Source organism: Mauremys reevesii, linkage group 1 (genome assembly GCF_016161935.1).
Source record: "Mauremys reevesii isolate NIE-2019 linkage group 1, ASM1616193v1, whole genome shotgun sequence".
NCBI lineage: Eukaryota > Metazoa > Chordata > Testudines > Geoemydidae > Mauremys > Mauremys reevesii.
In genome coordinates, this window is record NC_052623.1 from 25,785,607 (window position 1) to 25,809,872 (window position 24,266).

A 24,266-nucleotide genomic window follows, 5' to 3' on the forward strand; every position below is an offset into this window, starting at 1 on the left:
TTTGTGGCCCTGCAGTTGGTTGCTGTGAACATTCTGATAATATCCCAAACAGGGGATTAGTGCTTCACGGGCAGCAGGAACAGTTGAATTCTCAAGAAACAATGACAGTATTTTTATATAAAGCCACTACTAAAGAGAACAGATAAAGAGAAACACAGAAAATATGATTTATAGTCAGAAATACAGTTGAAGAGGAATTTTTCCATGAAGCAGCAGTGGCTCTTTGAAATGACTAAGATAAAGAGCAAGAATACAAACCACCAAAATTAAACAAAGGAATTCAAAGAGCTACACAATTCCTTATGTAAAAATCCCTCTCTCTGGTTTCTTCTTAGTATATACAGTTTTTAAGACTACATTTTAACAGCTGAGACAAATGCAGTTCTAGCACCTATGACCCATTATCTTCATACTGTATAGTCTTTACACTTCATTTAATATTAATGACTAAATGTGTTCCAATTATTAGGGGGTTGGACTGTGCCAAGCATCAGCATGTGTAATTCCCCTGTCTGTGTGAGGAGAGGATCAGCTACCTTCCTAAATCTTCAGAGAGGGTGGGGTCAAATAGGATTCTGTGAGGAATCCACACAAACCTTCACAGAGCCTGAGGCTGTATTAGCTTTCTGCATGCCTCCCTCTGCACTACAGAACCCCTCCTGAAGTCATTTTCAGGGGCAGAAGAAGGTGAAGGAGCTAGATGGAGCCATGTTTTCAGAGACAATGGTAGACAGGGAGTCTCCAGAATTGGTATGGCGACCCCAGCATGCCGTGGTTCCCCCAAGGTCTTGGGGGTGGGGAGGGAATCTGCAAGTTTTAGGGTTTGAACCCACTGCCCATTCCATGATGAAAGTAGCAAACTCAATCCCAGTTGGAAGAATCTGCTGGAAACTCTGTATGGCTCCTGCCACAGACTTTATCTTTCCTCTCACACTTTTACACAAGAAGGGCAGAAGAAAGACCCACACTTCCTATCAGCTGCTGCTGGTGCACTGGTTGTATTTATTTTTTAATAATTCTCAATTTAAGATAAACTTGTTTTCCTCTCTTCTGGTTTTCCCAGTGTAATTTTATCTACGCAGCAATTACTTTATGTACCCATGCACTGCCTAACCAATGAAATTTATCCCAATTAAAACTCCAACGCTAAAACATTTCAAGCTGAATATATATATATACACACACACACAAGCTCGTATTCAACGCAGAACGGCAAAACCGCAACATCTTAAATAAAGAAGAAATGAAGAAAAATGGAATCATCAACTTTCTATCATAACTGGGAATTGCTACGTAGACATTTTTAGGATAATTAGCAGCATCTTGTCCTTTCACACACTGCACAGATGCTTACCAAAATGATCATCTAAAATGCACTTGGCCTGAATTTCAAGAACATTATTACAGTATTCTCCTATGCTGCAGACTTCTCACAAAGGTCCCTCGATGAGAAGGGGATTCTATCCTTAATGTCCCCAGCAAATCAAAACCTCAGAGAATATGGCATGTTTGCCATGTCATTCTTCCCCCCACACCTAGGGTGACCAGACAGAAAATGTGAAAAATCAGGACAGGGGGTGGGAGGTAATAGAAGCCTATATAAGAAAAAGACCCAAAAATCGGGACTGTACCTATAAAATGGGGACATCTGGTCACCCTCCCCCCACCCCACTGCCCCAGTACCTAATAAAGACAGAAACTACTTTAGTAACGACCATATATTATTTGAATCAACAGTGCCTAGCACAATGGAGGCCATGCCTGACTGTGGCCTCTAGGTTCTACCACATTCCAAATAAATAATAATAATATGTAAAATACAGTGCTTCTCAAGTACACTTTTAGTAGAGCTGAACACAGCCAGCTTTCTTGGCTTTGACTGCATGAATTTATGCAACTAAAAAGGAACTGAGGTTCTTGAGGTTTCATGGTTGAGGCTTTTCTGCTCAGTTCTGAAATAAAAGCACAGATTTGTATTTGTGGTATGGGAAGTGATATTTAGACATATGGCTAAAAGACATCAGAAGAGTATCGGGCTACTTCGAGGTCACCATGATGACTACTGGAGATTTTTGTTTAATCAAACTCCATCTTACAAAATTATAAACTATTTTGTTTTTAAATTCACAATTGGAAACACAGATGTTACTTCAACAGCTGTATATTAAGACAGAGGGTAATATTTTCAAAAGGGCCTAAATAACTTAGGAGCCTATGTTCCATTTTCAAAAGTGATCTACGCACTTAGGCTCAGATTTTAAAAGACACCTAAAGATGCAGATAGGTGCCTAGACAGATTTTCAAAAGCATTTAAGTAGATTAGGTGACTAACTCCCATTGATTCACCTGCTTAGGTACTATTGAAAATCCCAATAGGTGTCTTTGGGTGCCTAAATTTCTTTGAAAATCTGACCATCAGATCCCTATGTCACATTGACTTTCAATTAGACTTAGGCTCCTAAGTGTCTAAATCAATTTGAAAATGGCACTTAGGTGCTTTTGAAAAGATTACTCAGAGGCTATGGAGTCAGTTACACTGAGAGTGCTGCCAATGGGGACCTTGGGCTTCTGAATCTCTTTCCAGGTAGAAATATTCTACCTGTATTTAAAGTTAAGTTTTTATTTAAAAAAAATGTGTATTAAGTTGATGCTTAGACAAAGAACTTCTGGCTGGATAAAAGGTGCATGTCTCTCTAGGGCAGGGGCATTTGAGAGACAATTTCTGTTGGGGAACAGACTGACACACAAAGACACTGGCTGGCATGTCTGAAGTGATTAGGCTTTTCTAGCTTATGGGGGCTGGTAAGCCATTAGGTAGAATAGATATGCAGTAGACTGGGTATTGTTTTAAAGTCCTTTTTCTCTTTTGTTAAGATTTATTCCAATTGTGCAGATTAAACAATGGTATGGTTTTAAGAAGGCTGTCTGGTCACGGTATTTCCCATGAAGAAGAACTGCAAGTACCAAACACAGTTGGACCTACTGGTAAGAATAGTAGATATACAGGGTTCTGTTGACCAGGGCCTGGTCTAAGAGTTGGAGAATCACACAATTTCACTGAAAGGAAAAGTTAAGGCAGGAGTCCTGATACCAGTGGTTGTGCATTAAGAGAGAGACCAGAGATGGGTCAGAGGTGCAGCTAGACCTGTACCCATGACATAAGAACAGCCATACTGGGTCAGACGAAAGGTCCATCTAGCCCAGTATCCTGTCTTCCGACAGCGGCCAATGCCAGGTGCTTCAGAGGGAACAAACAGAACAGGTAATCATCAAGTAATTCATCCCCTTTTGCCCATTCCCAACTTCTGGCTAGGGACACCATCCCTGCCCATCCTGGCTAATAGCCATTGATGGACTTATCCTTCATGAATTTATCTAGTTCTTTTTTGAATCCTGTTATAATCTTGGCCTTCACAACATCTTCTGGCAAGGAGTTCCACAAGTTGACTGTGCGTTGTGTGAAGAAATACTTCCTTTTGTTTGTTTTAAACCTGCTGCCTATTCAAGATACTTCCATCCTGGTCTGGACAGATCAACCTCTGGGGATATGAGAGAAGTTCCATCTCAATCCCCATTCAGTCCTTGACCTCTCTACTGAAGTACCAATTAGTGCCTGTTGGGGTTCCTGTCACTGGGAACTGCAATGAGACCACCAATCGCCTACTTTAAGTATTTCCCTCTTGCTTAAATTCCTTCTTTGCTACCCTCTCCGCTCATGCTGAAAGCATGACAAAATCTAGGATTTAGCCTTAATTGGATCTCTGCAATGGTACCACCCGAATTAGCTCCTCCCGCACCCCCATGAATAATTGTCACTGCCTGGAGGTTGACATATTGCTTCCCTGGACTTTGCGATTGTCAAGAATTTCAAATGGTATGCTCAGCACGAGGAAACAGTTTAGAAGTGGAAGGCCTAAAAAGTAGGAGTGCTATTAAAATATTTGGCATTAAGCCCCACATGCTGACCTTTAGCAGTACACTTTCCATTGCCAAAATGAGGGGCTGACAGCAAAACTTGCTAGGATCAGAGGTGTGAATCCCAGTCCTTTGGTTAATAATGGCTATGGAACTAGGATGACTATGGCAAAGGTAAAGCGGTGATCACTAGTACTGCCTAGCTAAGAATTGTGTACATCCTATATAATTGTCATCCTCTATCGTCCTGCCTCTTAGATCATAAGCTCCTTGTGGCAGGGGCAGTTTGAATGGTGCCCAGTCCAATGGAATTTGACCTAACTGAGGCCTTCAGTATACAGAAAAGCTCGTCTGTTTTTTCAGCTACTGTGTGGGTTGTCAAATGGTGAAAGTTTTCACCTTAAAACATTGCTACAACTCTTTCTACTGCTCTTTAAAAATAGCCTTGGAGTGACAGCATTAGTAATATAGGCGCATCAAGCAATTATATTAATTTCACTGCATTATACATTTTGAACCATATAAACTCACATCATGATACATGTCTCGGTTCCATTCCTCAGCTCTCCAAACCACTTGGTAGAGAAGCTGCTCACACGTATCATCAGGAAAAACACTCCGTGCCTACCTGACGTAGAGTGACCGCTTCTGATTGGTTCTCAGGGAGCCAGACCCAGAACTCATGCTGTGGTTCATCATCTGCTCGCGTAGGTCATGGATTTTTGCCTCAAATCGAGCGTACTCTGATGATGGAAAAAACAAACAAACCTCTATTGTAGCTGCATTACAATCGGTAAATGCAAATGAATATTAAGATTAATAAATGCAGGACATGTTCTGAGAATCTTGGTCACATGACCTATCTATCTGACGCGTGTATATAACCCCATTACTGTAGCATCTGAGCACTTCACTATCTTTAATATATTCATCACCCGTAACACCAAGGTACTGTCATCCCTATTTTGTACATGGGGAACTGGGGCACAGAGGGACTGACTTGCCAAAGGTCACACAGAAAGCCTGTGGCAGAGCAGGTAACTGAACCCAAGCTAGCACCATACCCACTGGACCATCCTTCTTCTCAGTGACTGAATTACCTTGCTGACGGAGCACAAGGTACAGTAAAATTACCAGTCGGACAAACACATGAAGAAGCAATAAAGAAAGTGTCCAAAGTTCTTTCAAGTGGAACTGTGCAGTGGAGAACCACCCCTCCCGATCTCATTTAACAAGGAAATACCTTGGGATCTATTTTGTCCACACTGATTGTGGAATTTGCATGAAAAGAGCCCCCGCCTGGGTGCAGTGGGGGGCAAAGCATGCAGTGAACTCCTTCTGCCCCCAGAGGAGTTACCCTTACAGAAAGCACTGAATACCCAGGGGCCCTCTCATGCTGCACACTCCTTGCAGCAGAGTGTAGGTAAACTGGAGGCCCAGCCAGTGCTTCACACCCTGGGCAGGAGCACCTATCTGAGAGACAATGCTTGGGTGTGCACACAATGGGGACCTGATTCACCGTTGCCCTGCACCTTATTTACACTAGTGCAATGTAAATGCAAACTGGTTGTAAAATGCTACTGGTCAGAATGGTAGCATTTTACACCCACTTTGTACTGGTCAAGGTACAGGGCAACAATGAATTGGACCCTACATCTTTAGTATGGGACTGGGTGCAGCAACTGCTGCTCTTGGAAGCAGGCGTAATTCCCCCAGACTCCACCATACTCACAGCCAGCTGCTAACTCCTTCCCTCTCTCCACTGCTCCATTGCCTTTGAGCCATAATACAGCCCAGAGTTGGAGAGAGTTGCTAAAGAAAACTAAAAAATTTTTTTTTTCTGGAATGTGATTCAGAGACTTCCTATTAAACAGAACACTTACAATGGAAAGCCAGGCAAACACAGAACCCAATATTACATACTTGCTAAAGAAAAGACTGATTTTAATAATAAAATATATCAATAATACTTATACTGAGCTTTACATGTTTAAAGGAATGTATAAATGTTAATTAATCCTCACACCACCTCTATCAATTATGTAGAAATTACTATTCCCATGTTCAGATGTTGAAGGCCCTTCGAACACCTCCATCCAAGTCCAGAGCACCCTCCTGCTCCCCAAAACCGTCATCCCCAGCCCCACCCCCGGAGCCCACACCCCCAGCTGGAGCCCTCACACCCACCTGCACCTCAACCCCCTGCCTCAGCCCAGAGCCCCCTCCTGCACACCGAACCCCTCATCTCCTGCCCCACACCAGAGCCCGCACCCCCAGCCAAAGTCCTCACCCCAACCCCCAACTCAGAGCCCCCTCCCACACCCTGAACCCCTCATTTTTGGCCCCACATGGAACCCGCACCCCTAGCCCAGAGCCCATACCCCTCCCACACCCAATCCCCCGCCTCAACCCAGAGCCCCCTCCTGCACTTCAAACCCCTCATCCCTGGCCCCACTCCAGAGCCCACACCCTCAGCTGGAGCCCTCACCTCCTCCCACAACTCAACCTCCTGAGCCAGAGTGGTGAAAATGAGCGAGTGAGTGAGGATGGGGAGAGTGACAGAGGGAGGGAACACGGATTGAATAGAGGGCGGGCCCTCAGAGAAGGGGCGGGGCAGAGGCGGGGCCTCAAATGAGGGGCAGGGCAGGGCAAGGGTGTTGGTTTTGAGTGAGTAGGAAGTTGGCAACCCTATCCATTGCTTTTGTTTGTGTACAAACTACTGGAGCAAGTTCTCAGATCATGCTGTTCCTTCAGGTTCATAATTTAGCAGATCCTCTTCTCACTTGAATCCAGTTTTCTTTATCAGAAATCCTGACTCAAATTGAAACCCCTCTGATGCGGATTAAAGCACTGTATAGACAAGACTTAAGTCTCATTTTCAAAAGTGATTTAAGCACTTAGGATCTTAAGTCTTGTTGAAAATCAACGCAAGTTAAGGCCAGATATTTTATGTCAGTGGGAGTTAGGTGCCTAAATACCTTCACAAATCTGGCCCTAAATCACTTTTGAAAATGGGACTTAGGTGCTTTGCAAATTTTACCCTTAATCTAGGATTTGTACATTTGTACATGACTCAGATTAGGTCATTTTCCCTTTGGTCAATTTGGTCAAGATTACATTAACTTTTTTTTATTACTATTACAACTATTTATTTTTACTCTACCTCATTATGTACTTCTTGCTACATGGTAAACCGGCTTGATATTTATGAAAGGTACATGTAAAAAAATAAATTAAAAAAAGGAGACTGTATTTCCATTGCTCACATTCCACCTGTTCTGTGGATAAACAGAGAGCACTTCACATTCCACCTGTTCTGTGGATAAACAGAGACAGTCTCAAGTGCTGTCAATGTGGCCCCTTTCACAAGCATTATATACACTCACAATGTTGTTAAACTATATTTCAACGTGTATGTCAAGAGGTTTCGGTGCTTTACAACTGGATTAGGTCAAGAAATAATTTACACCAGAGTAGCTTCAATCATAACATTCTCCTTTAATAATTAATAAAGAAATCCCACACAGATACTGCATCTGAGGTGTGGGAGGAATTCCTATATTTAGACTCCAATCTGTAGAGTGAGAAATGAATCATAGAATCATAGAATATCCGGGTTGGAAGGGACCTCAGGAGGTCATCTAGTCCAACCCCCTGCTCAAAGCAGGACCAGTTCCCAACTAAATCATCGCAGCCAGGGCTTTGTCAAGCCTGACCTTAAAAACCTCTAAGGAAGAAGATTCCACCACCTCCCTAGGTTACCCATCCCAGTGTTTCACAGCCCTCCTAGTGAAAAAGTGCCGAAGATCAAAAAGACTCTCAATAGCACAGCATCAAATTACTTGCAGTTTGTACACCAGCACCTTTGATACTTAGATGGGATGGTCAGACGATGAAGACGACTTTATTGTGTTTTGTACTGTTTTGACTTTGGATAACATTTCATCAAGGTCGGGTACTTGAAATTGTTTTATTTGATTGAAAATTTATTCTGAATTTTCCTAGAAGATATTTGTAAGATTTGTTATGACTTTTAAATATTTACTAACTACATGCTAGGTGTTCATGGAGTCAAACTTCAGGCCCCAGTTTGATTTTAAAAAATAACAGTATATGTGAGGCTTCTGCAACATGGGAGGCAAATTTCAGCAGCTGGGCCTTTTTTTTTAAATTGAACTAAGATAAAAAAGTTAGATGTTTATTAAACCAATTACATATCAAGTAGTTATCAATGGTTCACTCTCAACATGGAAAGACATCTCTAGTGGGGTCCCCTGGGGTCAGTCTTGGGTCTGGTTATACTCAATATTTTCATTAATGACTTGGATAATGGAGTGGAGAGAATGCTTACAAAATTTGTAATGACACCAAGATGGGGTTGCAAGAACTTTGAAGGACAGGATGAGAATTTAAAATGACCTTGATAAATTGGAGAATTGGTCTGAAATCAACAAGATGAAATTCAATAAAGGCAAGTGCAAAGTACTATACTTAGGGTATGTCTACACTACCCACCGGATCGGCGGGCAGTGATTGATCCAGCAAGGGTCAATTTATCGTGTCTAGCCTAGATGCGCTAAATCGACACCCGAGCACTCACATGTCGACTCCTGTACTCTACCGCCATGAAAGGCACAGGCAGAGTCGACAAGGGAGTGGCAGCAGTCGACTCATCACAGTGAAGACACTGTGGACAGTAGGTCTAAGTATGTCGACTTCAGCTATGTTATTCACGTAGCTGGAGTTGCGTAACTTCGATCGAGTCCCCCCACCGCAGTGTAGACCAGGCCTTAGGAAGCAAAAAATCAAATGCACAACTACAAAATGGGGAACAACTCACTAGGCAGCAGGATCTGGGGATATAGTGAATCACAAATTGAATATGAGCGAGTAATGTGATGCATTTTCTGGAAAAAATCAATTCAGACAATTAAGGTCGTGACAGATGGACAAAAGGGAAAAATACATTCAGTGAAAGGCTGATTCACTGTCTTGTGGCCCTTTGAAGAAAGAAGAAAACAACAGCGCATCACTGTCTGATACACTGCTGCACTTTGCCAGCTTTTACTTAGCAAAATCTCCATGAAAATGGGCATGTGATTCATAAACCGGTTCAGGTAACTGAAGTTGCTGTGCTCCCTAGAGGCATGGGCAGCGAGGGACCCGCCGGCTCGGTGTAGCTAGTCCTGGGCTGGCCCCACCCCTCCTTCCTCCTTTCCCCCGCCAGAGCCCAGAGCCCCCATCCCTGCAGCTGCCAGCCCCCGCCCCAGCTCCTGAGCGCCAGGTAGGCATTGCTTGTCCCCCCAAATCCCCTCCCGCAGCCCCCCACCCCAGCGCAGGGCAGGCAGCCCCAGCGCTGGCAGCCCCCCCCAGCTGTAGCCTCAGCCCCATCATGATTCCCTGAAGAGGAGCAGCCAGTGTGCCTGGGCTGAGACCAAGGGGAAAGCACAAGCAGGAGGGGGCCTTCCATGCAGAGCGTGGGCAGGGCCACGCTGGGCTGTTTGGGGAGGCATAGCCTCCCCCAGCCTACCATATGCGCCAGCCATGCCTAGAGGCTTTCCAATAACAAGAGTCAGGGCCCTTTATTAGGAGCCTAAAAATTCATGTAGGAGACTAACTCCAAGAACCTATTTTTGGTGCTTGAGGTCCAAGTCACCTATAATATCCACCAGGCTAAATCCACTGCACAGGCTAGTGGCAGGAAAATTTTAATTTTGCTGAAATTGCTTGTTAGTTATAAAATTAGAGCATAGCAACGGAAAACACAAGAACAAGCATTTTGCAGCTCCCCGAAAAAACAGTTAGGAATCTTAGTAATATTAAAATGTAATTATTTCCATCCTTACTCTTGTTTGACAGGTTGCAGTTTTTTAGTAAAAAAAACCCAAACCAACCAAAATCTGAAAACAGATTCTGATGGAAATGCTGGTATACTATATAGCAGGGGAAATGACACCACTGAAATGCATGAATGTTAGCAGACCCAGCCTACATTAGCTTGACCTTATCTAATGTTGGCACCATTAGAGAGATCTTAATTCCTTCTGTCAGCAGGTATTACATTTTGCTCTCCAGTAATGTGCAGGTTCATCAATGTTTGCTTCAAGATGATAAATGCTTTCATAAGTGCTGCTATTAGATTTTTAAAATAATGCACCGGTAACCCCGTTTGGTGCATTGTGAAGCAGTGACTGCCAATAACTTGGGTGATTGGTTGGCAAAGGATCCCTCTTTTTTCAGACTGTACAAGGGAAAAAAGCAATGTAAAACCCGAATGGTCCACTTTCAAGATGTTTATTACAATGTTATATTTGTTTTTTAAAAACAGTAGAGAAGTATTAGAAGACAAAATATCAGCTCAAAAAGGACATGCCAAATCAGTACCATCTCGTATAAGTAAGGACTAGTGGATGATGGAGCTAGATCCTCAGTTGGTGTAAATGTGGCACAGTTTTAACACCAGAGGAAGCTCTAGCCAACAGGTTTTGTCTGGCTACAAATTGTACAGCTCAGGTGTCAAGTTGTCAGCTGAATGCCTTGGATCTCTGAGGGCGCAAAGTACTATCATTGTAGTATAGTTATTTATACTATTTATGTAAACCATTATTTTTCTCCCTTTACTCTTGGTCATCAATAAGTTTAGGCTTGAAATTAGATGAAGGCTTCTAACCATCATAAGAGTGAAATTCTGGAACAACCTTCCAAGGGGGACAGTGGGGGCAAAAAACCTGGCTTCAAGGCGGAGTTTGATAAGTTTCTGGAGGGGATGGTTATGATGGGACTGTCTACAATGGCATATGGCCCATCAGCGACTGCCAGTAGCAAAAATTCCCAACTGGTGGAGATGGGACACTAGATGGGGAGGGCTCCGAGTTAATACAGAGAATTCTTTCCCAGATATCTGTCTGGTGGGTCTTGCCCACATGCTCAGGGTCTAACTGATCACTGTATTTGGGGTCAGGAAGGAATTTCCCCCCAGGTCAGATTGGCTGAGACCCTGGAGTTTTTCACCTTCCTTTGCAACATGGGGCACGGGTCACTTGAACATTCAAACTAGTGTAAATGGTGAATTCTCTGTAACTTTAAGTCTTTAAACCATGATTTGAGGACTTCAGTAACTCAGCCAGAGGTTGGGGTCTATTACCGGAGTGGGTGGGTGAGGTTCTGTGGCCTGCAATGTGTAGGAGAACAGATTAGATGATCACGATGGTCCCTTCTGACCTTAAAGTCTATGAGGCAGTTGTCTTTGTTGGATAGCTTAAGATTTCTTTTTTATTATAAATACAAAGTTGGGATCCTTTTTAATCTGTCTGTTACTTCTGTGAGGGCATATAAATTTGTTTTAAACTTCTTAGGCTTCCCTCCAACAACAAGCATCCAGCATATGTACATCCTGGATTAGAGAGGAAGAATTGACCAGGGGTTAAGACACTTTGGAGACCTAGGTTTAATCTCCTGCTGTGCCACAGACTTCCTGCTGACTTTGGGTAAATCACTTTGCTCCTCAGTTTCCCATCTGTACAACTGGGATAATATCATCTCCCTACCTCACAGGAGTGTAATGAAGGTAAATCCATTAAGGACTGTGGGGTTCTCAGATACAAGGGTAAGGGGGGTGGGGAAGTACCTAGGATATAGAAATTGTGACTGTTTTCCCTGAAGCCTGGTATTTATTATTTTAATATACAAAAGCTATTAATGGAAAAGTGATATGCTTAGTGATTAGGCCATTAAATTCTATCCTGTTTGAGCTGGATACCTGCTTGCTTTGGGATCCTCACTGATCATTCACATGCCCCCACTTTTCTTAGTCATTTTATAATTTTCCTAGCTTTTTCCATACCCCAACCTCATGTTACAAGAGAAAGTAGTTTCCATGATCCCGTTCCTCCCGCCATGTAACTATAAAGGAAGGAAGGGGGGTCGTGACCATCCAGGCTGTACACTTTATCTTTTTAAGTACAAAGAGCCTTCAGAATGTGTATGAATTCCCGGCTCTACCACGAGTGACTTGCGGCGTGATCTTGGGCAAGATGTTTCAACCCCTCGTGCCTCTGTTTTTCCTGCCAGCCTTTGTCTTGTCCGTTTAAACCACAGATAATGTCACTGACGTAAATCGAGCCAGGATTTCACCCTTTTGGACTGGCTCTTACTATGTGTTTAACAGTGCCTAGCACCAGTCTCAGTCAGAACCTCTAGGAACTCCTGTAATACAAATAAATAATAATAGATCATAGCATTAAAAATGAGATACACTCTTTTAACTTTTATTCTTCTGATATGTTTCCTACATAGCATAGTTAAGCTTTCATGTTTAATACCATGCATCAAGCCTAACTCCTCATCAAGGATACATTTATTGTACATGTTGAAATAATAAAAAACCTTTAATAATCTGAGGCTGTAAAGTATTTACTTCTCAGATTACAAAAAATTTCACTAATCATTAATCTGCACAGAATGAGTTCTCTGAATAGCCTGTTAGCCCAAATAAGGAGGAGAAAGACCTATGTGGCATGCAGATAATCCCTCTGCAATACCCTTCCTCTGTGACATCTGGTACTGATCACTATCACAGATAGGATACTTAACTTGATGGACCTTGACTCTGATCCAGTCTGGCAATTCCTATGTTCTAATAATTCTGAAGGTAAATTTGACTTGATAGCCACCAAATCCACAATATAAACATTCACTAAATGTCACGAATGAATTCATTGCACAAGCTTCTGGCACCATCAACAGAATAATGTTTCCATTTGTTAGAGTGACTTATTTTGTATTTGTTACGGTAGCATCCAGAGGCCCCAGTCTGAAGCGGAGAGCCACTGTACTGTACAGTTGGTACACGATACAGCCCAAAGTTATGTTGCTACTGCTTCTCACTTACATTGTTCCCGTTTGTAATGAGATTACTCAGCTTTCCAAAAGCAAAGGAAATGATAAACAACATTGGTCTTGATATCTCTGGAGGGAAGATGCCTCTACATGTAACTGCCTTCTATATTTTGAACAAATGCATTTATTAAGATTTTTAACACACACACTCTTTTTCAGGCACCCAGAGAAAAATCTCCCTCCCCTTTTAAAGACGCCAGCACACTCTGTGAGCTCACCCATTGCTTTGGCCTCTGAAACTTCAGCCCTGTAAACTCACTGATGACATATGCCCAGATCCTCAAAGGTATTTAGGGGCCTCACGCCCACTGAAACCAATGGGAGTTAGGTGCCTAAGTATCTTTGAGGATATGGACCTTAGTTCCTTAACAAGTCCTCCTTATATCCACTACCTGCCCTTTACCAAACGTATTTACACCTTTAACTATCTTCAAATCAAACCTTGCCTTTGCACGCTTGCTCTGAAGCTGGCATCACATTCCAAATGTCACTGCCAACTTCCTTTTCATTTTCTTTACTACTTACAGTAATGCTTCTTCCATCTGCCACTCTTTTAGATACAGGCTTCATATCTGGTAAGTTGTGAATATAAAAAAAACCCTTGAAAATATATATTCCCCCCACAGAATATTTAGAAAACTAATGTCATGTCCAATTCATAGTCAGAATGAATGAGTCAAATCCAAATTGATCTCTGGAAGCTGTAGTTTCAAAGACTTTAGACCTTATAAATGAATCAAGTCTTTAGTGACAAGGAGTTTGTGTCCTATTGAGGCATTATTCAAACTGCCCCTGTTACATCCTGTCTTTGGCCTACCAGTTGTCAGCCTGGTCTTGTACCTGACCAGTTGAGAATTTATTCCAAATCCTTTCAGCTGCTGAATAAGGCTTTAACTGACCAGATATCCTTCAGAAGGATTGTTCAAATCACAAAAAGGGTTTGAGAATTATTTTCCCTACATAGGACTTTATTTTATATCAGGGTAGCTAGAGAGAATCTTAGTCATTTATTTACTTTTCAGAATTCCCCTTCAAAACTCCATTGCCAAAAGGAAACTTTTTATTATAATTATTATTCGATATCTCCATTGTTCTTTTCCAAGAGTAATTCTGTTTCTTTGGGAGTTGAGCACAAAATGCTGATAATCCTCATCTTGTTAATGATGATGTAGCCATACATTTATTGTATCTCAGAAAACTATGCACTGGCACCAGGAGAAGAAATGGAGGTGGCAGCTTTTGAGATATCCGAAGCATTATGGGGTTGCATTGGGTTGTATAACTTGACCAACACAGTTCAGCCATTATAACACTCAAAAAGCTCATTTCCTCTTGCAAATGTATTGGATGGTGTTGGGAGAAAGATAAAGGGTACCTAATTGGTTTTTCACACCCAATTTGAAGGTAAACAATTCATAGATTCCAAGACCAGAAGGGACTGTTGCGATCATCTAGTCTCACCTGTATTACACAGGCCATAGAATTTCCCCAAAATATTTCCTTCAGTTTTAATCCAGGTCTAATACATTGCAACAACCCACTACAATTATGATTAGAGAAAAGCAATGAAAATTCCTAATAACTACAACAGAGCTTTCAATGGACTTCTTCAGAAACAAATCTGGGACTGTAGAACAATCCTACCTATGTTAATTTCAAAGTATACCTCTACCTCGATATAACGCGACCCGATATAACACGAATTCAGATATAACGCGGTAAAGCAGCGCTCCTGGGGGTGTGTGTGCGGGCGGGGCTGTGCACTCTGGTGGATCAAAGCAAGTTCGATATAACGCGGTTTCACCTATAACGCGGTAAGATTTTTTGGCTCCCAAGGACAGCGTTATATCAAGGTAGAGGTGTAAAACAGGAGTAACAGTGTTAAATTGGGGCCTAAAACTCTAAAATGACTTTTCAGAGTAGCCGATGTTTTAAACCAGTGGTTCTCAACCAGGGATATGTGCACCCCTGTGGATAGGTAGAGGTCTTCCAGGGGGCACATCAACTCATCTAGATATTTACCTAGTTCTACAACCAGCTACAGAAAAAGCACTAGCAAAGTCAGTTCAAACCAAAATTTCATACAATGACTTGTTTACACTGCTTTATATACTATACACTGAAATGTAAGTACTTTATATTCCAATTGATTTATTTTATAATTATATGGTAAAATGAGAAAGTCAGCAATTTTTCAGTAGTAGTGTGCTGTGACACTTTTGTATTTTTATGTCTGATTTTGTAAGCAAGTCATTTTTAAGTGAGTGAAACTTGGGGATACGCAAGATAAGTCAGACTCCTGAAAGGGGTACAGTAGTCTGGAAAGGTTGAGAGCCACTGCTTTAAACAACTAACTCACACCGTGTCAGTCTTTCATTTGTATTGTGTGAAAATCTGATCTGCTCAGAATGTGTGAGATCAGAGCGGGGCTCTTAGAAAAGACTTGGAAATTCTGTTCCTTCTGAAAATGAGGAGGGGGGATGCTGACATGATTCCATTAATTCCATAAACCAACATAAAAGCTGTAGCCTGCAGTAAAAATATAAATCTCTTCAAGAAATATCAACTAAGCAGAAAATGAAATAGTAGCAAAATATACCAAAAAACCTTCCTGACAAAATTATATATAACAGGGCAGTTTGGTAAACAGTTCTTCCCTTTTTCTCCTTCTCTTTGCTGTCAACTGTGATGATCTAACAAACAACAACATTTTACAATACCCACTCCCATCACAGTGCTGGGACTCCATACAGAACTGAAAACAAGGTTTGATCAAACTGTGGGTTCGATGCTCAAATATAAACCATCCAGTCTTAAAATAAAACTGGGAAAAAGACCCATGCAGCCTCCACAAAAGGAAGAACAGGTGGAAAAATGGGAGATAAACTTGCCACAGATACACTGCTCTGAACTAAAAGGTCTTACATCCAATATTGGAAGCAGCCAGAGATTTGTACCATTCTGCCATGGCTCCCTGATTAAAGGGACTAACTCAAACATGTAATGGGGAGATTACAGTAAAGAATGCTATATATAAACTTGACAAATGTAATGCAATACACACTGTTGCCTCAGTGCATGGCATGATCCCTTGTAGCTCCCTAAAATTAATATGTACCGCTGTAAATCTACTATAAGGAATGCACTGAATATTGCACATACAGAGGACACAAAAACTAAGATAGCTATGGAATGCAGTTGGCCATTTTTTAATGGCCATGGCTGTATTTTATGGTATGGATGCACCAAAGTGTTTATTAATCTGAGCCTGGGATTATATAAAAATAGAACAATAAGAAGCATTGGTGGAATACACAAAAATTTCATTTTGGGGTTCTGCTGATGAACCACTTGAGCTCTACTCTCATCTTTTATGGGGTCGGATCCTTTTGCCAGAAACTCACCTTTGTATTATGACCTTCCAGAGCAGCGATATCTGAATATGCATCGTTACTCCAAAAACAGGTGCCAAGTTTCTAGGAATGTGCATATCATTAAAATGAAAAATATGCTAAAAATCATTCAGGGACTATGCCTGCAGTCTCCCATTGATTTTAATGGGAATTTTGGGAGTGCCAGGCATGCAAATCAGACTAAAAAGTCCAGGAGGAATCGAACACTAAGCGGTAGACATCTCCTCTCTCCCTGAAGTGCAGCCAGAGATACTGACAAGACCAAAGGGAAGATGCACATGCTTTAGAGAAGATGGAAATGCTGACAGCTTCCCACTTGTTGCATAGGTTTAATTCATACTGTCATGATTTTGACAAGTATCACACAACAGGAATGACAACCTTGCAACCTTTCCCTGGGGACCAGCACTTCATTCTCTGGGGTAAGTGAATGCTTTGTTTTCATTCCATTTCAGTTTATTATTGTATTGCAATGTTTTAAAAGGAAGATGTGTGTTAAACAGGAGATAAAAGGGGCCTGATTCTCCTCATGCTTAAATTCTGGTTTTGTGCTGGCGTCACTGTGTTAACTCTATTCCATGGAGTCACTCCTGATTTAACCACCATCAGAGAGGAATCAGACAGTTTTCAAGACTGTTTTATTAGCCAATAAACCCTTGGGTTAATTTTCAATTTGTGTGCTGGGCCCCTGGTTTCCATTAACAATCATGACAGCCGAGTGGATAAATCCACACACTGAAGATGTAGCTCTGTCTGTCTTTTGACACTATACTCTGATTTGGGATGCTAGGGGTACAAAGTTCATTTTGAGATTTATGGGTTTCATTTTTATGCTTTGATCTGCTTAGATGTGTTTGGGCAATGAAAGACTCCCATGCTAGCATGTGTCCTGGTGGGTGTGATTTCTCAGTTTCTAAACTCAACAGGATTTTCACCCCACATACAAGATACTCAGTGTGAACCACCAACGTAAGAGTCCAGAAGTCAATGGGAGCACAAATGGAATAGCTGTAGAATCTGGCCCTTCATGTATTCTTTGTAGACTGAAAGATTGCCATGATGGTAGCACAGAGAAACACTGCAAGTTACTGACTTCTGTAGTCTAGCAGACACGTGAAGAAATGGGATGAAGGGATTAAAGAATCCTCCATCAGCAGGTTGAGCACCACTAATCTGCACTAAAGAATGGAGGGTTCAGCATGGATTTGTGACATTTGCAGACTACTGAGTCCCAGGGGTGGGTAGAAGCATGAGCATTGCCGTAGTCCCATTTCCAGACAATACTGAGTGCCGTGAGAGGGAATTCAGCCACAAGGACTTGTTCCACACTGGCCCTGCCTCAGCACTGCAGCACAACCTCAGGGGTCTGTGCGCCCTAAAACAGCTGACCCCCAAATCCATTTTCAGTGTGGCCTTCTGAGTTTCAGATGAGTGAGATTCTACTGTTGTTTCTATCTGCAGATTGGCCTTGTGGTTTGCTTGACACTGGCATAGTTTGTACTTCCATCCCCCCCACAGATAGGCTTTTCCTTTTCAGAGAGGGGATAAACACAGGGACGCTCTAATATTTTGTTACTACTGTATGCTGGCCCAACTGGAGCAGGGTGGTTTCTGTAGGAATATCTTTGGCTGTGGCTACACTTCAGCGCCAGCGTAGCTGGCTGCGCAAGGCGGCAGGCGCTTTAAGTGTGTCAAGTCAGCGCAGTGCTGGGAGAGCTCTCTCCCAGCACTGTCCACCTCACCCCCTGTGGGGAAACGGACAGCAGCTGGGAGCCGCGCTTCCCAGGAGGTGACCACACTGGTGCTAGTCCAGACAGGAAGCACTGGAGAGGGCTCATCCTGCTGCAGCAGATTTCCAGACAGGAAGGACGAGATGGCTCAAGATGCTCAGCTAACAGCTTCTAATTAAGGGTGGTTAAGGGATGCTGCCAGAAGTATTAGCTCCAATGACTCTGGCTCCATCCCCAGAAAGCCTATGGAGCTTGTTTAACCAGGAGGGGCCAGAGCCCACCAGCATTTGAAGAAGCCTCAAGGGTTTACATTGGCATTCATGTATGAGCAGGTGGAGTCCTAGACTGAGTTACAGAGAGGCAAATGAAGAAGTTAAGTCTGCCTCAGTCACCAGTATAGGATGCTCACACTTTAGGCAAGACAGACATTCATACAGGTTGTTCATAAATTGTCTTTCCTCTAATGCTTTGTCCCATTTGCAAAATAGAAATAATTTGTTTTAAGAAGGCTGTTGGTCAACATTACTGTTCACAGGTCCCAGAAGGGAGGAAACACATGTCCCCAAAACTCAGTCAGACCTGCAGCATGATACATAGGACAGCATTCCCAAGTCCTTGCTTAAGACTGGAAGAAATCATGGGATTCTACCCAGAGACAGATAAGGGCCACACCTGCTCTCTGAGGTGGGTGCGCTCAGAGAGATCAGAAGAGGGAACATGGACAGCCAGCCCTGCAACCATGATAGAGAGTAAAACAAACTTTTTGAGATAAAAATATTTAAAATAAAACACGAGTAAGTAAAATTAAGATGAGCAAAAAAAAAAAAGGTGCAGTATGAAATGAGGAGGGCTCTACATGTGAAAGTCATTCAAGCCCTTGGTAAAGGACAAAAATCATGGAAACTAGACTTAAAATAAATTACAATATTTCATCTGTGGTCTGTGAAGATCATCAGTGTCTGTGACCCGTAGGCTGTAAAACGCTTTAATATCCATAGAAACATTTTTTTGTGTTCCTGCACCTAGCACAAAAATATTGTTATTGCAGTTAACTGAATTCCCTAGAACCCAGTGGGCAATCGTGGTCTTCAACAGGTTAATGTGAAATTAATTTGCACTAATCCAGCCAAGACCAGAGAAGTCCAATCCAGTCAGACTGTAGTGGTATTTACCGTAGAACAGTATCTCTCTATTCTCTTGCATGTTGCTCTGAGCCTTTGAGATGTAAACCAATTTTAGCGTTCGCCTGCAATGAAACTCGTATGATAGTTCTCAGTCTTCCTTACTTAAACTTACTGTGGAGCTCACTCACCTCCAAATGAATAGGTAATATGCTGGCTCTTGATGTAGAGATTAAAGGGATAACACATTAGGCCAGCATGTCTCCACTGTTCCCTGATTGCCACCAAAGGACTGGTATATTGGTATAGCTCACTGTAGATTGCTGTCTGGGGTGACCTACTGATTCATTCTGAGAGAGGTTACTTTTGACTTGCAGTGCACATAGTGGAAGTTCTCCCCACTGTTGCATGCAGGGGAGGAAGGAGGCAAGGGCTGCGGATGAAGTTGTAAGTGCGCATATTTCTGAAATAACACAGATAGCAACTTCTTAGGAAGGAGCACATCTTCCCTTCTGGGCTACAGGCAGTAATGATAATCTTCCAGGAACTGAAAGGCATAAGGAGAATGTGGGTGAACTGAAGGCCAGCATCAGAGATAATATAGAGCTGCAGACCAGGACAAGGGAAGAAGGCTGACTCCCATGCTTCTCATGTCTATCACTTTACTAATGAACCTGGCCTTGCAACAGATGGAAAATTTCTGATCCTCTAACATTAGGAAGCAGTAACAAAAAAGTCACCTGTCAGATACAAAATCCTTATGCAAAAGCGTGAGTTAAGCTTCACAGCTTCAACCTGAGGGTCTTGTAACTGTCCAGTGCTCTTGTCTGTAGAAAGAGTAAACCTAGTAACACTCAGGAGCAGCAGAAAGCTACAAGCTCCATCTAGTTCATTCTACTTCTAAATAATATTCTGTATTTTTACAGCACAGCATCCTTCATCAAAGGGTTACCATCACATTCCTTCCCTTTAAGTGCTTGTATCTCTCTCATTTCAGGGTGCAGCTCCTGTTGCTGCCTTTGGTAATGTGTTTTGAACAGAGTAATAAAGGTAATAATTGGAGATATACCAATCTCCTAGAACTGGAAGGTCATTGAGTCCAGCCCCATGCTTTCACTAGCAGGACCAATTTTTGCCCCAGATCCCTAAGTGGCCCCCTGAAGGATTGAACTCACAACTCTAGGTTTAGCAGGCCAATGCTCAAACCACTGAGCTATCCCTCCCCACAACTGAGCTACCCCTCCCCCCACTGAGTAGCCCTTTAGTGTAGATATGCTGCCAAAGTGAAGCAGAACTCCTTCCTCCTAAGCCAGCTTTAGTGCTGGAGACCTTGTTAGTTCTCCTTGACACCTGCCCCGTAGCTCCCTAGTGCTTCAATATCCTTCCTTCTCCAAATCTGATCTAGCCCCTTGCACTATCTCATTTTCCAGCATCCCTTCTACATATCCTGCAATCAAGACCATGTTCCACAACACCTCACCAGTGGCTCACAGATGCCAAGTCAATACACCTTAGGCCACTATACCCATGGCTCCCAATGAACTCTGAGCCATAGATCCCACTTCTTGGCTTTAACCTGCTATTCATCTCCCCAGCTGCAGCTGTCTTGGCTCATCTTGATGTGTCCTGCACATCAGCCTAGGTACAGGGAGTAGGTAATCCTTCATCTCCTTCCCAGTCTCACCCATTTGCCTCACCTCTCCAAATACTTGCTCCACCCTTTGTAGAGCACTAGGCAGGTTTCTCTGATTTTCCCAACTTCTGCCAGATACTTGGTTGATTTGGTTTCACTGTATCTTCATTATCAGCTCAGGTATTTCATCAATCAGTGATTGACTGTGATGATTCAAGACATAATCTTCCACCATCATTACTTTATACTTTCCTTTTCACAAGGCCCTTTACTTCTAATACAGTTGACTACATGAAGGGATGAGTAAAAACACAGTAGAATTAAAGTGAATAAAGGTTATTAAAACAACCTCTCTTTTGGATAGAGAGAAAGCCTGATAGATCAGGTGGACTTGGTTGAATTTTTTATGTAACATTAAATATTAATTTATTAAAGGACAGTAAATGAAAATAAAACTATACTATTTTATTAATTTAAAGAGCAAGAGAAACCCAGGAAGAGCAGACTGTACAAAGGATACATTACAGGTGGTTATAATCTAACTGCATCTCAGCCTTAAATCTTTTATAAACTAGCTTCTAACTGAATATCATGGCACAATTTATATTTTTAAAAAGTGATTCTAATTATAGGCCCAATGCAACTTTCATGTGTTATTAACTCGGTATGGAACAGGAATGTCTGAACGGATTTTAATGAGATTTTGCACATTACCAGACATTATCAGTGAAGCAAACTATTTCTGTTTTCAGACGTCTAGCTCCTGCAGGCTCTAAAAACTCCACACCTGACAACGAAGATCTTGCATGGAAAGGGTGAGACAAAAAAAAGTCAGTGTAGTAGAGGCATTACACATGGCTCTGTTGTTACAGCAGGCACCAGAGTATTACAAAGGGCACTACTAAAGGGAGACCAGCACCCTTTGAAGTTAAACGGCTCCAACGGCTCTATTACTGAACTAGAGAATGCAGGTTATATTTCTGCCTGGGTGTGTTTTAAAACTTATCTCACTGCACGGTTGTGGGAGTTTTACTTGGTCATAAATTGAAATAAAATGGATTAGACCAACAGGGGGAAAAAAAAGGGAAGATCTTTTCAAGGCTTTAGTAATCAATGTTAAACTGCCCCACAGCCCCATGAATCCCCACTAAGGGGCTGAGAACAAGTTTGCCTGTCCTGTGGCCTGTGCTCTATCCCAGCACAGCCCGACTACTTCTCCTCTTAACGATGACCTTGTCTCACCCCTCTTAGCCTTCTTCTAATCCCTACTGTCACCCTTTGAAAAAGCCTCAAGAGGCAGCCAGCCACAATGTTTCCCAGCTACCTGTGTCAGCAGCTGGCATACTGCTCCATGCCAGAGCCTCTGACTCCATGCCAGAAAGCTGCCATTCACCAGCGCGCATTGCCATCTGCTGCTGTTGCCTGGGCTGAGGGAAGGGACACCATGGCAGCAAGGGGAGTCTCGGTGGGAGGGATTGCTAGGGGGAAAAGGAGGTTCCAAGCCAGAGGGGGTAGGCAGGACTCAGTGCAGGCAGGGCCACTGATTGTCCCTTTCCCCCATCACAGCAGTCTACAGTGGCATCGCTAGACGCTTGTATATAAATCACCCTCCGGTTATATCTCCCTGTGAAGTGGCCAGTCTCCTAAGGGTTAACAGAGTGGTAGCTGGTTACTTGTGATGAAAAATCATTGTGGCTCCATCAGCATTCTGATTTTTCTCTACCACAATAAAGACATACATCAACAAATTTTTTTTTTCAAAAAATATCATTAAGAAATAAAACTAAAAGAAGCCATTACAGAAGTGACAGCTGCTAAGAATCCCTGTGACTTTTGTGTCTGCCCTTCCCCCGAGAGGTCAGTGTCATTGCCGGCGGAGGGAACAGCTGTACCACACTTATGAAGGGCAGAAAGGACTACAGAATGAAAGAAGCCCTTTAAGGCTGGAAGGCCTGTCAACCTTATTTACATTTTGATTTGCATACCGTTGCCCACAATACATTGCACTTGGGTACTGTTTTAAAGTATTTCTTTCATTTCAGTTATCATGACCTTTAGTCTTGCTCTTGTTTCCCTCTGGGGGGCTGAAACCCAAGCTTGCTGAGACAACCGCAATGCTAACAGCAGTGAGTGCCAAAATGAGTAGGACACGTTTTCAGTTCCAAAGCCAGCAGGGAACATTGTGATCATCGCACTAGACTGCCTGTGTAACACAGGCCATAGTACTTCCTCAAATAATTCCTAGAGTACATCTTGATTCAAAAATTGTCAATGATGGAGAATCCACCATGACTATGGCTAAGTTGTTCCAATGGATAACTATTCTTACTGTCAAAAATGTATGCCTTATTTCCAGTCTGAAATTTTCTAGCTTTAACTTCCAGCCATTCCATCATGTTATATTTTCTCTGCTAATCTGAATAGCCCATTATAAAATATTTGTTGCCCACGTAAATATTTATAGACTGTAATCAAGTCACTCCTTAACCGTCTCTCAATTAAGATAAACAGATTGAGCTCCTCAAGTCTATCACGATAAGGCAGGTCTTCTAATCCTTTAATCATTCTTGTGATGCTGCTCTGAACCCTCTCCAATGTATCAACATCCTACCTGAATTGCAGACACCAGAAGCGGACACATTATTCCAGTGCCACATGCAGAGGTTAAAATAACCTTTCAGGTACCACTCAAGATTCCCCTGTTTATGCATCCAAGGACTGAATTATTCCTTTTGGCCACAGCACTGGGCGCTCATGTTCAGCTGATTATTCCTCCCCCATACCTCCCAAATCTTTTTCAGAGCCACTGCTTCCCAGGATAGGATCCTTCATCCTTTAAATATGGCCTGCATTTTTTGTACCTAGATGTGTACATTTACATTTAACCATATTAAAACACATTGTTTGCTTGCGTGCAGCTGACATATGGCTCTGTATCAGTGACCTGTTCTCTTTGTTATTTACCACTCACCCAATTTTTGTGTCATCTGCAAACTTTATCAGGGATGATTTTATGTTTTCTTCCAGGTCATAAATAAAAATGTTAAATAGTGTAGGGCCAAGAACCAATCCCTATGGGGCCTCAGTAAAAACACACCAGTTCTATGATGATTCCCTGTTCACAATTACATTTTGAGACCTCTCTGTTATCCAGTTTTTAATCCACTTAATGTGTGCCATGTTAATTTTACATCTTTCTAGTTTTTTTCATCAAAATGTCATGCAATGGTAAGTCAAATGTCTTACAGAAGTCTGAGTATATTACATCAACACCGTTAACTTATTCAGCCAAACCAGAGATCTCTTTTTGATGAGATTAGAAGTTAATGTGACAGGATCTATTTCCCATAAATCCATGTTAAATGGCATTAATTATATTACCCTCCTTTATTTTCTTTCTTAATCAAATCCCATATCAGTCACTCTATTATCTTGCCCAGGATCTATGTCAGACTGCCATGCCTAAAGTTATCCGATCATCCTGTTTACCCTTATAAAATATTGACACAACATTAGCCTTCTTCCAGTCTTATGGAACTTCCCTGGTGTTCCAAGA

The 24,266-nt window shown here is 42.3% G+C and overlaps 1 protein-coding gene across 12 annotated transcripts in view; it reads right to left on the bottom strand.

Annotated features, from left to right (window-relative positions):
* Nucleotides 1-24,266, bottom strand: part of DLG2 (discs large MAGUK scaffold protein 2) — a 1,428,123-nt gene that overhangs the window by 129,531 nt on the left and 1,274,326 nt on the right. For all 12 annotated transcript variants that reach the window (XM_039519930.1, XM_039519931.1, XM_039519932.1 and 9 more), the window contains one exon: nucleotides 4,544-4,658. In XM_039519930.1, the coding sequence (XP_039375864.1) occupies nucleotides 4,544-4,658 (115 nt within the window). The remainder of the gene's footprint in view (nucleotides 1-4,543; nucleotides 4,659-24,266) is intronic.